Below are 16,086 nucleotides of genomic sequence, written 5' to 3'. Positions count from 1 at the left end.
TCTTGACATTTGCTTGAGATAGAGAGAGATTAAGATCTAGAAGATGATACAGCAGTATATGTTCCATCAGCAAAATTACTTTTGTATTGTTCTGATTAAGGACGCCAAGTATCTGTTCCGCTTGTACATGGCACTAAAGCAATACAGAGAAGCTGCCCGAACTGCCATAATAATTGCCAGGGAGGAGCAGTCTGCAGGTAGGTCACTCAATACTCTTAATTTATTCTGTTTTTACTGATGTGACAACAGGATTCCATTTTCCATCCCAGCAATATTTTAGATACTACCACTCATAGGAGTATGCTCAAAGAAGGGCATATATCAATTTTAGAAAGACCTCCGTCTTGTGTGCACTAACGATTTTCTCTTATATTCAGCCTTTATTTGAAAGTGTGAAGTTGCCATTATGGGAGTTTAAAGCACTCTTATAGGGTGTGTATACACTGCAATTAAAAACCTGTGCCTGGACCATGCCATCTGACTTGGGCTAAGGGGCTGTTTAAATGCAGTGTAGACATTCTGGCTTGGCCTGCAGCCAGACCCTCACACTTTACAAGATCCTAGAGCAGGGGTTGGCAACCTTTCAGAAGTTCATTTATTCACTCTAATTTAAGGTTGTGTGCGCCAGTAATACATTTTAATGTTTTAGAAGATCTTTCTATAAGTCTATAATATATAACTAAACTATTGTAGTATGTAAAGTAAATAAGGTTTTTTAAATGTTTAAGAAACTTCATTTAAAATTAAATTAAAATGCAGAGCCCCCCAGACTGGTGTCCAGGACTGGGGCAGTGTGAGTACCACTGAAAATCAGTGCGAGTGCCATAGGTTGCCTACCCCTGTCCTAGAGCCTCGGCTCTAACCTGAGCCAAAATATCTATACCACAATTAAACAGCCCCTTAGTGTGAGCTTGAGTCAGCTGGCATGGGCCAGCTGTGGGTTTTTAACTGCAGTATAGACTTACCCCTAGTGATGGTGGTAGTGAGATTGGAAAGTCATGGAGAGAGTCTCTTAGTTTCTTTTATTTCATTCCCAGTAGATATATTAGTAGAGAACTTCACTTTTCCCCATAATGGAGGTCTGTTCCTTAATTGCAGTGGCTGGTAGACATGGCTTCTAATTTAGGGACTGATCCTGCAGTCCTTAGCTACATCAAACACTGATTTTAGTAGGAGTTTCACCTGTAATGATTGCTTTTAAAAGAACAGACTTCTAAAGATTCTTTTTTTTATTATACTTGTTTTTCAGTGGTTGGTTAGATTTTAGATAGAGGGGAGAGAAAAATAAAATGAATGAGGAAGGGGTTTGGGAAGCAAAATAGTGTATCTCTTCCATTGGCTGCTCCCGTTCTAGTCCAGGCAACAGTCCTATAACAACTTTCTATTTTCTTTTAATTTAAAATAAGTTATGGAAAATGTTTTTAAAACAGCAGCCTCAGGGACAAGGAGGACAATCACATTCTGGGTAAGTTAACAGCTGTCTGCTGCTCTGCAATGGGCTGGAAAATCTCAAACCCATGGCACTGAGTGTCAAAGGTCTGCTACGCCACAGCAGTGAAAAACAGTTATGTGCTCATGATGTAAGCATGGAACATAAAGGCTCAATGGTTTTATTATTCATTGCCTAAATTCCTTAAACCTGAAAATATAGCAGTAATCCTGAAATAATAAAATGTGGTGCTTTAATTGATCTGAAGTGAAATCTTTTTCCACCTATTTAATTTAGCAAAGTACTATACATACATACATACACTAGGATATTAAACTAAAACTTCAAATATTCAAGTATTCGATATTTAAGTAATTATAGAAATAAGATGTGAAATAATCATTGTCCAGAAACAAAGGAAATCCATCCTAGGATGCCCTAAAACTACTCTTTTGTACTTTATTGGAAAAGTAATGGATGTTCCAACTTCCATTTTTAATATAGGGGACAGCAGCAGATAAAATAATGATCTACATGTGCTTTGAGCTGTTCCACATATGTCCTACTTTTTACGTTTCTTCCCATGTCACACTGATTTTTTTCCATTTAGCTGCTAAACTAGTACTGTCTAGGATATTGTAGCAGGCATCTAGGTGCCTGTGATTTTTCCAGACAAATTGATTTGCAAATTTTCTGCTCTTAGATTATAGCTAAAAGCCTACAGTTGAGTTTAATTATATCCCTTGTGTAAGAGCATTGTTGTGAAAAATTACATTTACTGTTAACTTTTTTTTTAAAGGAAACTACCGAAATGCACATGATGTTCTTTTTAGTATGTATTCAGAACTCAAAACCCAGAAAATTAAAATTCCTTCTGAGATGGCTACAAATCTTATGATTCTACACAGCTATATTTTAGTAAAGGTAATGCAGATTCAGAATTAGTGTTTTTATGAAGCAAATTCTATGCAATATTTATATAAATTGTATAGATTAATTATGCGGGCATATTTGTTGATAGTACATACAGATGGAAGCTGGTAAATGCACTAGTTACAAGAATATTCCATTTCCATTCAGTGAGCTCACTGCTTATCAGTCATTTTATACCATTGAATAGCATAGTCCCAAAAGTTCCAGTTTACTCAGGATAGCCCTGGGTTTCTGTTACGTGGCTAAGGTCCTTGTGTTTATCCTGTGCAACCGGGATCAAATAAAAATCCGGTTGTAGTTTTATGATTACTAGAGATAGCTGGGGCTGCTAAAGCCTGCCTCTCTCCTTCCTTAGATTTCATTGCTCTGCCTGTGGCTTTCCATTTCCTCACCCAGGCAAGGAGATAGCAGGCTCAAGAACAATCGGTAGGAGCACTTTCAGCTGGCTTAGGGACAAGTCATAAGAAAATGGAGGCACCAAAGGAGTCATCCTCTGAGAAAGACCTCAGGTTGGGGCAGAGGGGGAAGAGAGATGCCCTACAAAAATGCTATAAAAATGCCAGAGGATAAAGACCAGACTTGAAGAGCTCGAAAGCAGGTCTCTTTCATCAACAGAAGTCGGTCCAATATATCTCTCTCACCATGTCTTTCAGAGGATAAAGAGGGCTAAATAGGATTCCCCAAAACACATCATCTCCCCCTCCAGTGGCCCAAAGAAAATAAGTGGTGAGGCAGACATAGGTGTCAGAGCCTAATAGAGGTCTCCATCCATAAATATTTGTGGGCCTCCCCTTACTGGTTCTGTATCTATTTTGGCAGTATTGATGGTGGAGGTTTTCAGGCGGTTAAGTTACAAAACATCAGATGTATCCCACTACAATATATGGACAGAGAACTTACGTTTGTAGACTGTGTATGAGAGGAGACTACATTTATCTTTGATTGTAGTAGAATTGCATCAGTGCACTGCCAGCAGAAAGTTTGGCCCAGCATCTTTTGGAATGGTTTGATGCTTTAATAATCTTATCAGACAACCTTTAAATCCTCAAGTGATTCGCTGATAACTTGGAGATTTGTCCATGGAAAAGTCTTACTGGCAGCTACAGGCTATAAACTGTTGTGTTAATAAAACCTAAAATTAATAGAAGCTTAGAGAGGTAAAGCCCAAAGGAGAAAAAGTTACAAAAGTTTGAGACGCTACGGTAGCAAGTAGTTCTAAGATTAGCTGAAATACCAAGTATAGTATAGAGAGAGCCCTGCAAATCTGCGGATATCCGCTTCATAGCCATGGACCATTTTTGTGGATAATGGATCGGATGCAGATACAACCACACAGGGCTCTACTCACCTGAGGCGCCTGGCCCACGGCATCTGGCTCGTGTAGCCCAGGAGGTGGGGCCAGCAATCAGTGGCTGTGGCTGGGCAGCAGGTCAGAGTCGGGACTGTCCAGCACCCACTCACCACGCCACTTCCTGCCCAGCAGCGTGGACCCCTCAGGCAGCACCAACAACCTCACCATGGCCCAGCCCGGTAGCCCTGACCATGCTCCCAGTCCCAGGCCTGGCCACGAGGATTGGAGCAGGTGGGGCCCCGTCGCCCCACCCCACTGTGATGCAAGATGCACTGCTGCACTCGCAGTGTGCCATCACTAGCGAGCCCCTGGGAGCAGCACACAATGCAACGCCCCTTCGAGACCCCGCCCCTGCACTGTCCCTTACCCCCAATCCCCACCCTCCTGCTGCCTCTTCCCTGCAAGACCCTGCCCCCCCAACTCACTCCTCCACCTCTTCTTCTCCCCCCCCGTCCCCCAGCCCTTGTGAGACAGCTTGGTGCTGCTGATACAGGTAAAAGATGGCTAGCAGATGGCGAGTTGACCGTGGTGGATGCGGATCCACATTCTTTTATCCGCGCAGAGCTCTAGTATAGAGTGGCCAAAGCATTTACTAGTTTCAGATCCTCCAAATGCTGTAGTGTAAATATACCCACTTGTTTTATTTCAGACTCATGTTAAACGTGGAGATCACATGAAGGGTGCACGCATGCTTATTCGTGTAGCCAACAACATCAGCAAGTTCCCATCACGTAAGTGCTGTCCACACACAAAAAAGCATACGAGAATTAACTATCCAGTGCATCAGACACTTTCCTCTTGTGCTAATCTTTGAACAAGTTAAACCTGTGTAGTAAAAGTTAAACCTGTCCTGCCATGGAAAACCTGCTTTGCTACATGGCACATAGCTATGAAGGCCTTAGTGATGAGGGCAACACTGCTAGCTAAGTGTGTCCTCAACCATACTAATTGCTAAATCGTTGCAGTATTAAGTTGCATGAACCACAGTCTCAATATCATATGTAACTGGTGAGTCAATTCTGGGACCTTGCCACAAAACTCATCTGTCTTCTTTCAGATGTACTGCATCTTCAGTACAAGAGAGTACTGCAAGGCCAGGGAGTCTTACTATTATGGCAGTCCTTGCTTGGGACAAAGTACAGTGCAAGTGCAAGATGCTAATGCTTGGCTCACTGTTATATAGTAGTTACCTTTAAAATTTTCATTTTTTACTTTGGTAATTAGACATTACTGCTGTATGCCTTATACTCTGTCTAGGGAATACTGTAAAAAGGTAAAATTTCTTTGAGAAACTACTACATGCAGAATCCTCTCACATATGACAACAGTAGTGACAGTACGTATGTCTACACCACATGTTCACTTTTCACCTGCCTACACCTAGGCTGCTCTGCATGACCAGCATTGGCCAGCTACACTAACTCCTGCACTCTTAAACACATTGTGACAGAAATTATACTCGACTGTTTGCTCCCAAGTTCCCAGCCACTGATGTCTCTACCTAAGTTATCAGTCCAGAGACACTGTGAATGTTTTGCTATGAATAGAGCTATGGTAAGAGATGAACCATGACCGTATTTGGGAGAGGTGGGGGTAATCTAACAATTCCCAAGGTCATATGTTCAGTCTCAGAAATGCACCACAGTGAGAGGAAACCCAATGACTAGGATATATTAACAGGAATGTCCTATGTAAGACACATGAGGTAATTGTTCTGCTCTATTCAGCAATGGTGAGACCTCAGCTGTATTATTGTGTCCAGTTTTGGGCACCATGTTTCAAGAGATGGGAACTGATTGGAGAGAGTCCTGAGGAGCACAACAAAAACAAGAGGTTTAAAAAAACATGCTCTGTGAGGAAAGGTTGAAAGAATGGGGCATGTTTATTCTAGAAAAGACAAGACTAAGGGGAGAATGAAGTCTTCAAATAGGTAAAAGGTTGTTTATAAAAAGTATGGGAGAACAGCTGGTCACATGTCCACCCAGGGTAGGACAAGAAGCAATCGGCTTACTTAACAGCAAGGGAGATTTAAGTTAGATATTAAGAAAAACTTTATAATTATAAGGATAATTAAGCACTGGAACAGGTTCCCTAGGGAGGTTGTGTTATCCTTGTCTCTAGAAGTTTAAGAACAGGTTAAAGAAGGTGCAGTAGCTATACTTAATCCTGGCTCAGCACAAAGGGATGGACTAGGTGCCCTTTGGAGATCTCTTCAGACTCTGCATATCTATGTGGAAATACAAGTACCAAAAATCTGTGTAGCTCTGTGCCCTGAGTAAAGAATTTCTTCAAAAGACTCTCCACCCCTATTTGCTCTATTGCTAAGGTTTTTAGCATTTCTAGTGGTAGATTAACATTTGCCATTGTTTCATTGCAGACATTGTCCCAATCCTGACGTCAACAGTGATTGAGTGTCATAGAGCAGGATTGAAAAACTCAGCTTTCAGTTTTGCTGCTATGTTAATGAGACCGGAGTACCGCAATAAAATAGATCTTAAATACAAAAAGAAGATCGAAGCAATGGTCAGGTGAGCTAGGCTAATATGATTTATAAGTGCAGACAACAAAACAACTTTATCTGTAGCATTATTTTTCCTCCATAAAAATCTACATTTACATATTTTTTCCTTAGATATTTTTCCATAATCCTTACCTTAGATTGGGAGGTTAATAATGTCCAACTCCTCTAAAGACTGAGGCCCTTATTTTTCATTGTCTTGCATGTTTACCTCTGTGCAAAGTGGGTGTAAAATGCTACCAAACTCGCTGCAATGCTTTACACCCATGTTGCACAGGTGTGAAAGTCTATAGTGAATTGAACCGACAAAGTCGTAGTAGTTCTCCTATATTTGTATTTTCAGGGGTCAGTTGTTCAGCATCACTACTGTGCACAGCACTTTGTAGAAACGTGGAAAGCCATCAGTTTAAAACGAAAAAAAGGAGATGAGGCCAAGGATAAATACCAAGTTAAAACGGCAAACTCTCAAATTCCTTCTCCCTCCCTCTCTGCCTCTAAGATTTTGTGGTCTAAACAGATTACAGAGACCTGTTTTCCTAGAATACTACTACTGTATAGATAATAGTGATGGTGTGTTTATCCTACATGTGTAAAGCTCCTTGCCTGCTTTTTAGGTGCCACTTTAAAAATCTCCCAGCCAGCATGCCAAACTGCTCTGCTATACTCATGACATCCTATTGGAGACAATAGGGTTACATGGGTGTAATTGAGAGCAGAATTTTTGCAACTTGGGGGATGAGTTTTGACTGCTCTGGTCAATACAACTGAAATAGCTCCTGTCCAGCAGAAAAAAATCAGGGTACAAAATCTGAACTTTGCCAAATTTTATAAAGTATTTTAATGAAAATGTCTAATTGTTCTCAAAGCTCATTATGCTGAGACACTGGAAAGGATGTATTAGACTAAATGGAAAGTGCTATGAAAGAGGATCAAAGCCTTTTATCTATAAAGTTCCAGGACAGAGTATATCTAGAAATCACTTAGGAAAACTAATTTTAAGTGTCCCTCTCACTGCCCTCATATTAGTTATAATCTACACATTTTAGAGTAGAGTCTGTATCAGGATCCCTCACTACCATACATACTTAGATGATATTACATAGTATTTATACACACACACCATTTATTACTGGGATGTTTGAGAGATTAAGAATTCAAAATGGTGATCAACATTGCTTAATGGCAAATAAATACTTCAAATTAAGGGCCCACTTGCAATGTTAGACAGTGTAAGGAAAATATACGCAGTATCTAAGGGAAAATTGGTGACGAGGGTAGGTGACAAAATATCGTTAACTGGAAACTGTACATTATTCTGAAAAATAAATGTTTTGCTCTTTACAGAAATAAGGTGTGGTCTTCTTTTGTGAATGATTTCTTGTACTTGATTCAGATCCATATCTTATTTCTAGACGACCAGACACATCTGAGGCAGAAGAGCCAACTACACCATGCCCATACTGTGAATTCCTGCTCCCGGAGTGTGAACTCCTCTGCCCTGGATGTAAAAACAATCTCCCATATTGCATTGCAACTGTGAGTATTTTAAACTGAATGACAAATTCCCCTCCTCCCTGCGCGCGCACACAGTTTGAGAATGCTTCCTTTAGTATTACGCACTGTGTACAAGGTCTGCCTCTTCCTCCTTCTTAAAATGTCAGACTGATTTGATAAGTAACATTTATCTAAATTTGTAATTGATTCAAACATGTTTGTCCAGTCAGTCTCTATCCCCATTGTTTAAATGAGAACACAAAATAACTGACTATTCTATCATTAAAATTTAATGAAACCAATGAATTTTTATAGTGAAATTATAAGGTGTATGGTAAAGGAAAGAAAGGTGTGTGTTTTCAATTAAGACTGTTACATCTTTGGAACTCTAACATTGTGCACATCTATGTATTTATGGAAACTTTTTAAATTAAGAGTGTACACAAGGAGGAAGCTGTCTCACTGTAAGCAGTCTATCACAAACTGCTGCTTTGCCTGCAACTTTGTGGTCTCAGGTTGGATAAGGTGGTATGCAAACAGATGGCCTCACAGCTCTGGTGCCTTCTGTGTGCATGATTAGCAAGTGAAATCTTGTACCTACAACAAATTCCAGTATAAAAAAAAGCCCCAACATTTTTGGTAAATATCTGGGGACTGCTGTTTATAAACTCTTAAAATGGTAACTCAGTAATGGTCATGGTAATTGTCCCTTGCTGTACTTCTACCAAAAAGAGGGGAAGAAGGGAGAATTACAAAGCGCAGAAAAATGTAATGAAATTCTGCATTTTCTTATTCAGAACTTCTTAAAATCCACAGCACTATTCATACAGATGCAAAAATGAAGTATCCAAATTGTCAATCTCATGTAATGTTCACTTGAAAATAAATTACAGTAGCATTAAATCTAGCCATGCTGTAGGGTATTTGATACCATTGCAAGTTAGTGTCACTGTTCCTCATGAAACTTGTTAGATTTAAGATCTTTCGCTGCAGAAAGGAGCAGAACTGAAGAGTCAGTATGCAGATTAGGATGCAAATACTTACAATCAGGTTTAATCATTGAAAACTTTCACCTGCAGGGTCGGCATATGGTAAAAAATGATTGGACAGCCTGTCCAAATTGTGACTTCCCTGCCCTGCACTCAGAGTTCAAAAAGTAAGTTGGAATCTTTCCTGCTGAATAAGGATTTTTTTTTTTTTAAATAGCAAAGACCCTTTTCTACAGGAAGAAGCTTTAAGCCTTTCATTCTGAAGGCCCATCATTTATCCTTACCCCGCACTTTCACCATAGCGCTACCTTAGCATGAGCACATTTGGGCATGTTGAATGCATGCTACAAATAGAGAACGGAGCAGCTGATCCAGTGTTGTAACCTTTGAAAGAAACTAGCAAGGGTGGAAACAGGCTTCTGCAACTTCCCAACACTTTTCCTTCCCATCCCCCAAGAGGCAGTGCAGAAACACACCAATACGGGCCTGAGGAGCCCCAACTATTGATGTGGGCCCCTTAAGATTCAAAGAACAAAAGCAGCTGTTCCCCCATCCAACAGACATACGCTCCATAATGCTTAGTTCCAGAGTAAGAATGTACCTTAGCAGAGCTTTGACCTCAGCTATTCTGCCTTAAACAAGGGAATATCTCCTGATCAGCAGTCACAGGGAAGTAGGAGCAGTTCCTCAGTTCAGTTAGTGCTTATTATTGACATTTGAACAGAACTACCTTATCAGTAAAAAGCCTTCCCTTTCAATATTCTCTTTATTCTATACTCTTTTTAGATTTGCATATTTTACTTTCAAACCTGAGTAGCCCTAAGACTGCATATTTGATTTCTCAAATGAGACTGGAGCTTTAAATAGAATTACTAACATAGCCCATCTCCAGAATACAGTAGGGGGCTAGACAGCCTTCCAAGAGCTTTATGTGCTTTATTATAGAAGCATCCAAGAAATCCCTTCTTTCGAAATTGTAAGTAGTTACAGTAGAATCTGAGTTATGAACACCAGAGTTACAAACTGACCAGTCAACCCCACAATCCGGCAGCAGCAGAGCCCAAAAAAAAAGCAGATGCAGTGCAGTACTGTTATTGAACTTAAAAAAAAAAGGGGGGGGGTGTGCCAGCATTTTTCTTCTGCATAGTAAAGTTTCAAAGCTGTATTGAATCAATGTTCAGTTGTAAACTTGTGAAAGAACAGCCATAATGTTTTGTTCACAGCTACAAATATCTCTGAAATGGAGGTTGTTTGTAACTCAGATTCTACTGTAGTTGATACCTTACAACTGAGTCATTTTCACCCTCCCCACCTACTAAAGTTGATAGGTTTTAAGGCCAGAAAGAACGGTTACAATTAGATTGCCTGCATAGCAGACCACAGAATTTTCCCCACTAATTCCTGCATCAAGCCCAACACCCTGTGGTTGAAAATGGTGTCAGGAATGTAATTTGACCTGAAATATTTCTTTTAAAATAGTATGTTGCAGAGTGAAAATATATGTCCAATGTGTTCAGAAAGAGTTAGCATTGTCCATCTTAAGAAGATGGCTGACTGCACACCATACCTCAACCCAGAAGAAATGGAACAGTGAATTTATTCAAGTAAGTGCTACTGCCACTTCTAGAACAAACCCTAGGAAGAGATGCAAGAAATGAGCCAAGACACAGTGACTAGCTGGATGAACTTTAGAGAAAATGGATATTTATGTAATTACAAAACTTAGTATACTAAGTGTGCTTGTTTATATGGGAACTCTGTGGTGTTCCCTGCCCTACAAAGTTTACAACTGAGGCCGAATATGTGCAACACCAACTACATGGTAGTACCTATAGGCTGAAGCAGATTGGGAACCCATCAATGTGATAAACAGGATGGCAAGAAGGCACTGCACACTATTAGTTTTGATTCTTATTTGACAACTCCAGGTAGCAAGTTTTGGCTTGAAATGCTCAGTCTTCAAAGAATGCAACCAAATTCTCACCACCTGCTGCCATTAATTCACTCCTTACTCTATTTTACAGTAAATATTGTACTGGTTAACATTTTGAATCCAGTATTTGATATCCCAATTCTATTTTCAGGTACCAGCAATCCTTGGAGGGAATGTTTAGCTAGAATCTACACATTGGTTTGTAGTTCAAGTAGACAATTAGTGTACTGTACCTACAGTCCTGTAGGTTTACACAGTGGGTATTAAGCACTTTCGAAAGAAATTGTCAGCATAAGTAGCAGACTAATATTTCAGTTTTTAGTTGTAGTACATATCTTCTCCAACTATTGTATTTAAGCATCAATCCTGACTATGAAAGAGGTTCAGTTTTATAATAACGTTAATTCCGTATTTGACAAGCAATTTATTTATTGTTAATGCATTGAAAAGTCAGTTTGGTACAGTTGCCTCTATTTTGAAGACTGAATAACTGCTCCTCTTCATTTTCAGAATGATTGGGTCCTTCTGGAGTGTTATGGCATTAAGGAAGCTGGATTTTTTTTTCCAAACAGTTTAATACTGGAGCAGTTGTCAGTTCTGTTCTCTATTTTGTGATACAAAAATTAACCAATGTACTTACTGAAAGCAGAATAAATCCAATTTTACCCTTAAGTTTAACTTTAAAGTCTGTTCAGCTTCAGCAGCACAAATGGGAATAGTGCCAACTCTTCGTTTCAGCATTCTCTGCTGCAAATGTGTCACTTCATTTGAGAGTGTAATACCACTAGAATTCTCTCTACACCTCTGGGGTGACTGCTTCCATGTGTGTTCATTTATAGCCAACTCATTACTGGAGGGGTTGATAGCTAGGAGATGTAGATAAGCAATACAAATAGCCAAAGGAAGTAAAATTTAGCATAATAAAGAGGGTATCACACTAATCTCAGGACCTTGGGGTATACCCATTTACAATATCTTAAGTTTGAAAAACTTTAAAGATTTCTATGTTGCCATTGCAATACAGACAGAGGTGTTTAAATTATTTCAATTCCACAACACTGCTTAGGAAACTTGAGCTAGAAATTCAATGAAAGTGGGGAAAAGACTTTGGATAAGACCAGATAGGAAAAAAACCAAAACCTGACAGCCCAATGCTTTGAATTTTTAGTTCCTGAACAATGCAGTAAGGGCACTATAGAGCAGGGGTGGGGAATAGATATTATATAGCGGGCCATGACTGCTCACAAAATTGGGGTTGGAGGGAGGCGGGTGCTCGGGCATGGGGAAAGGCTCAGCAGTGCAGGCTATGAAAAACACTTACCTCAAGCGGCTCCCAGAAGCAGTGACATATCCCTGTCCCCAGCCTGCAGGCCATAGTTTGCCCACCCCTGCTATAGAGCCTTAAACATCTCATTTTCACAATGAATACATGCAATTAATTGCGTAGCACAAAAGCATCCAGAAGTGCTAATTCTCATTGAGTATTTTCCACGCCTCTCTCCTTCAACAAAATGAGGGGGAGGAGGGAGGTGGAAGGCAAAACCCAGGAAAAAAATTCCAATACACACTGTAGCCCCAAAAGCTGAGGTAGATTGTTATTAAGGCCTGCTGGGGACAAATACCATCTCCAAAAGGGGGAAAAAACCTGAATAAGCCAAAATATAATTTAAAAATATTTGTGAAACTAATTTTATTGCAATTTTATACATTGCTGCAGTTTTATAATGTACAACAGAAATATGCAATTTAAATGTTTTGCATTATGTACAAGATTTCACCACATAATAGCATGGATTTAGTAAAAAGGTTCAAAGTCCTGTGAAGAAAGACTATTAGTATAAATGGCAGGAAGCTAAGCCCCTCTTTCAACATGTTACTGCTGCAACTGGTGCTTATTTACAGGTGACCTTCCAGCAGCAGACTAAAGTCTGCATTTTGTTTACAATCTTTTTCTACTTTGCAGCATGTTAACATTTACATCATCCATGCATATTTGGATTGCAAAGCAGCCACACTACCTCTATAAGAGGAGCATTTTCAGCCCACTGGTTCTACCCTTCCAGCTGCAATAGGATCACTGCTTCACATTACTGCCAGAAAGTGGGTATCACTGGGCAAGCAAAGCTGTGTCCAAAGCTAGAGTGGTTACCCAATGTAATCAGTCAGTACTGAACAGTTCAGTTTCTCATTTCTTTCCTTTCCCTTTTTTTGTTTCTTCTCTGTTTGCTGCTTTTGATGGCTTGGAAGACTTTGCCTTTTTTTGCTGGAAATAAAATGTTAAAATTTAAAATGCAGGTTTAGTGGGCCATGCTAAATTGTGACAGAACACAACAATCAGCATGGCAACATTCTCAATAAGGATAAGTCTAAAGGAAGTGTTATCTGTTTGATATCCTTACTTTTGTTAATATCAGTTACTTCCAATTTGTGTCCTGATCCTGAAGTAGTCAATAACCTAAATAAAACCTCTAAAGACTTAACTGAAAAAAGGATCAGGGACATACACTTCATTACATCTGTTGCCAAAGCTCACCGCACATACCAGGGTTCCTTGCATCCTTCCATTCCTTCCCTAAAAAGTCCTTATGTCCCACCCTTCCATCTCCTGAACACTAGGGGCTCTGTACCTCCCCCACCATTCTTCTCTGTCTGGGAGATAAGTCATTCAAGATGGCAACAACATTTTAAACTGTACTGGTCAATGAGCAACACAGATGTTTTGCTGAAACAGCAATTTCTTTGTTTTATAGAGCTGATTGCCAGAGCCAGCACTTTCAATCAGCTCTGCAAATCACCCTTTTGCTTTTCCGATTTTCGCCAAAATGGGCAGGGTCTGTCCTATTGATGCTGAAAACATTCCCTGAAATTGTGGAATTGATCAGATGAGGTGTTCAATTCATTACCATCAGAAAAACACCAAATTGAAAATTAGCTGAGTGATGTGAGACCCTAAATCTGCTACTTGAACATTAGACAGCAGTACTTCCGCCAAAATTTCAAACCTACCATCAGAAAATGCTCCCCTATTTGACTCTTCTAAATCTCATCTTGTTGCAAAGTTAAACACCCAGCAAGTGTGTGTTGTAGCCCCTGGTGCAATGAGCCCTGGTAAGATGGTCTAACTTCTCACAGGAGACAGATGGGTTTCCTTGGTGTTACACTACTCTATTATTAGCTGGAAGTATTACCTTGATCATTGCATCACTTTCAATAGTATCTTGCTCATCCTCAGACTGCAATTCGTCAGCATTCAATTCTTCATTCACTTCTGCAGCCAACCCGGGCCCTGGCTGCCGTTTAGAGGTCTTTACTGCATGCAGGGCATATGGTGTCAAATGTGCCTCTTTTTTATAGGCACGTGTAAAAGCTGCTTTGACCTGTTCAGGGGTGAGGAGACACTATAAGCACTAGATTAAAGACTCCACATTGTCTGGCTAACCAAGCTATGATCTGGTTAAGGATTCCCCCAGAGAAGAGTGTCTGTATGCCTAAGGCTTGCAGAGAAGGAGACAGCTATCAGGGAAAGGAATGCAGGGAGTACACAGGGGGACACATCTAAGATGCATATTGAGGGCCTAATCTGTATTTCTTCTTTGAGATTCACTTGGCTACTGAATATTTGAAAGCATGGTTATAGAATTAGCTTTCAAAATTGTAACTCTGGGAGCAGAAATGGTAACCTGCTTCAGCCACCCATCTCCTGTCCCAATGCCACGGCACAGTGGAGGCTATTCTATGTTTTATTCATAAGGCCAAAGAATTACCATACATTTATAGGAGGAGTTAATAGCAGAACGTAAATAGTGAATTTTACCTTGGGGTCCAGTTTAGAAAAGGGACTAGGTTTGCCTCCCCAGCTGGATATTTCCATAATATTTTCAACATCTTCTCTCATCAAGCAATAGGAGTCCATGAATGTTACAGCATCCTGTACACCTTCTGTTCCTAAGCTTGTCAAGGGTCTAACAAGTGCATCCCGCAAGTATGACAAATACTCCATGTTTACGGCTCTCTTGCTGGTGTGAGTTCTTTGAAGAGAGAGTGCATTAAACAGGATTTCCTTGAGGCTCATTCCTAAAGGTCAGCTCCCAGTGCAAATCAAAATACAGCCTATTCATGAGGGTCTCACCATGTTAAGAATCAGCAGTGTCTAGGAACACCAAAATGCAGGCTGCATTTCTGCATGGAGCTACCAGTGCTGAATAATTACAAATGCCCCTGCCACAAGATATCCAGATTGGGGCCCTGGACAGACAGTATCATTTACAGTGGACTAGCTAGCAAGGGGCATCCCGCAGCAAAATTAAGTGGGAAATTAGGTCAAACCACAGTTTTTTAAATAAAATCATTCTCAAACTATTTTAATGGCCGATTATACAAAAATTGCTTTATAGTCTGCCTAATGACCACCTTAGTGCTAACCCAGTTATTGGAAACCTATGACTAAGCTCTTGGAATGCGACCATTGCCAGCCAATGCACATATATCTGTGTCCTTACCCTCTCTCTAATGGACCTTTTAAAATTAATATTAAAAGGAAGAACCTATAGCAAATAGAGGCTTTTCTGCTTTCCACACATTTTGCTCTGACCCTCCCAAGACCAGTGTTACCCTTCTCTCCCAAACCCCATTCAGTCCTGTCCCTAATCCATTTGCTCTCCTTTCTCATTGGTGCCCTCTCTCCTGTTAGGAGACAGTCTCTCATTTCTCTCCTCACCTGCTGCTCTCCAGAACCTAGTTCCTCCTAACTGCAGCAAGAGATAATGATCTAAAAGAGCTGAGTTACATTAATGAACAGTAGGAACAAACATCCCAAAACGGTGTACACTGGAAAGCACAGAGGGAGCTCTGCATTACCTGAGACTCATGTGCATTGCCAGTTCTTGAAGAATCCGGTCATGTTTGCCTGTGGATGAAAATTTCCCCAGCCAGCCTGGAAAGTTAGGAAACTGTGACATGTAACCTCTCATTAGCTCCCCAGGGAGAACACTCGAATAAATGGCCTGAAAGGTGAAGTACACATGAAATTCAATTCAGAAGTAAATGTTTAACACTGGCACCAGGATTTCCTGAAGTGACACAAAAATACAAAATATCAATAGTGGCATGTTGTAGAAGTTAAGATAGAGGAGACCTATACAAATATAGGGTCTGTCTACACTGCAGTGAAAGACCGATGACTGGCCCAGGTCAGCTGACTTGGGCTCAGACTGGAGCCCAGGCTCTGAGAGGGAAGCATTTCAGAGCCCAGGCTTCAGCCCAAGCCAGAGTCCCTAAACTGCAACTTCTAGCCATGCAGCCCGAGCTCACTGACCTGGGCTCTGAGACTCAGTGCCAGGGTGTTTTTTTTTTTAAGCACATTCCAGACATACCCTGTGGGTATCTCCAGTGGAAAGTGGAGGCGGCCATATAATAAATTCTAATGCCAGAAGGGACCAT

General features: G+C 40.4%; 2 protein-coding genes across 6 annotated transcripts in view; one reads left to right on the top strand and one right to left on the bottom strand.

Annotated features, from left to right (window-relative positions):
• The window catches only part of WDR19 (WD repeat domain 19), a 122,980-nt gene that overhangs the window by 96,514 nt on the left and 10,380 nt on the right, over positions 1 to 16,086 (top strand). For 2 of the 4 annotated variants that reach the window (XM_045017764.1, XM_045017767.1), the window contains 8 exons: positions 101 to 197; positions 2,229 to 2,353; positions 4,363 to 4,444; positions 6,091 to 6,241; positions 7,644 to 7,767; positions 8,805 to 8,881; positions 10,194 to 10,318; positions 11,158 to 12,322. In XM_045017764.1, coding sequence (XP_044873699.1) covers positions 101 to 197; positions 2,229 to 2,353; positions 4,363 to 4,444; positions 6,091 to 6,241; positions 7,644 to 7,767; positions 8,805 to 8,881; positions 10,194 to 10,308 — 771 coding nt within the window. In that variant the 3' untranslated portion in view covers positions 10,309 to 10,318; positions 11,158 to 12,322. Of the gene's footprint in view, positions 1 to 100; positions 198 to 2,228; positions 2,354 to 4,362; positions 4,445 to 6,090; positions 6,242 to 7,643; positions 7,768 to 8,804; positions 8,882 to 10,193; positions 10,319 to 11,157; positions 12,323 to 16,086 lie in introns of those variants that run through there. The other 2 variants (XM_045017765.1, XM_045017766.1) reach the window with 1 other exon arrangement.
• Positions 12,310 to 16,086, bottom strand: part of RFC1 (replication factor C subunit 1) — a 62,029-nt gene continuing 58,252 nt past the window's right edge. For both annotated transcript variants that reach the window (XM_045017769.1, XM_045017768.1), the window contains exons 22-25: positions 15,505 to 15,650; positions 14,462 to 14,675; positions 13,836 to 14,024; positions 12,310 to 12,910 (exon numbers count right to left, since the gene is read on the bottom strand). In XM_045017769.1, coding sequence (XP_044873704.1) covers positions 12,833 to 12,910; positions 13,836 to 14,024; positions 14,462 to 14,675; positions 15,505 to 15,650 — 627 coding nt within the window. In that variant the 3' untranslated portion in view covers positions 12,310 to 12,832. The remainder of the gene's footprint in view (positions 12,911 to 13,835; positions 14,025 to 14,461; positions 14,676 to 15,504; positions 15,651 to 16,086) is intronic.

This window comes from Mauremys mutica, chromosome 5 (assembly GCF_020497125.1).
Source record: "Mauremys mutica isolate MM-2020 ecotype Southern chromosome 5, ASM2049712v1, whole genome shotgun sequence".
Taxonomy (NCBI): Eukaryota; Metazoa; Chordata; order Testudines; family Geoemydidae; genus Mauremys; species Mauremys mutica.
Note: the sequence above shows the minus strand (reverse complement) of the source record. Positions and strands in the feature narration are given on the sequence as shown.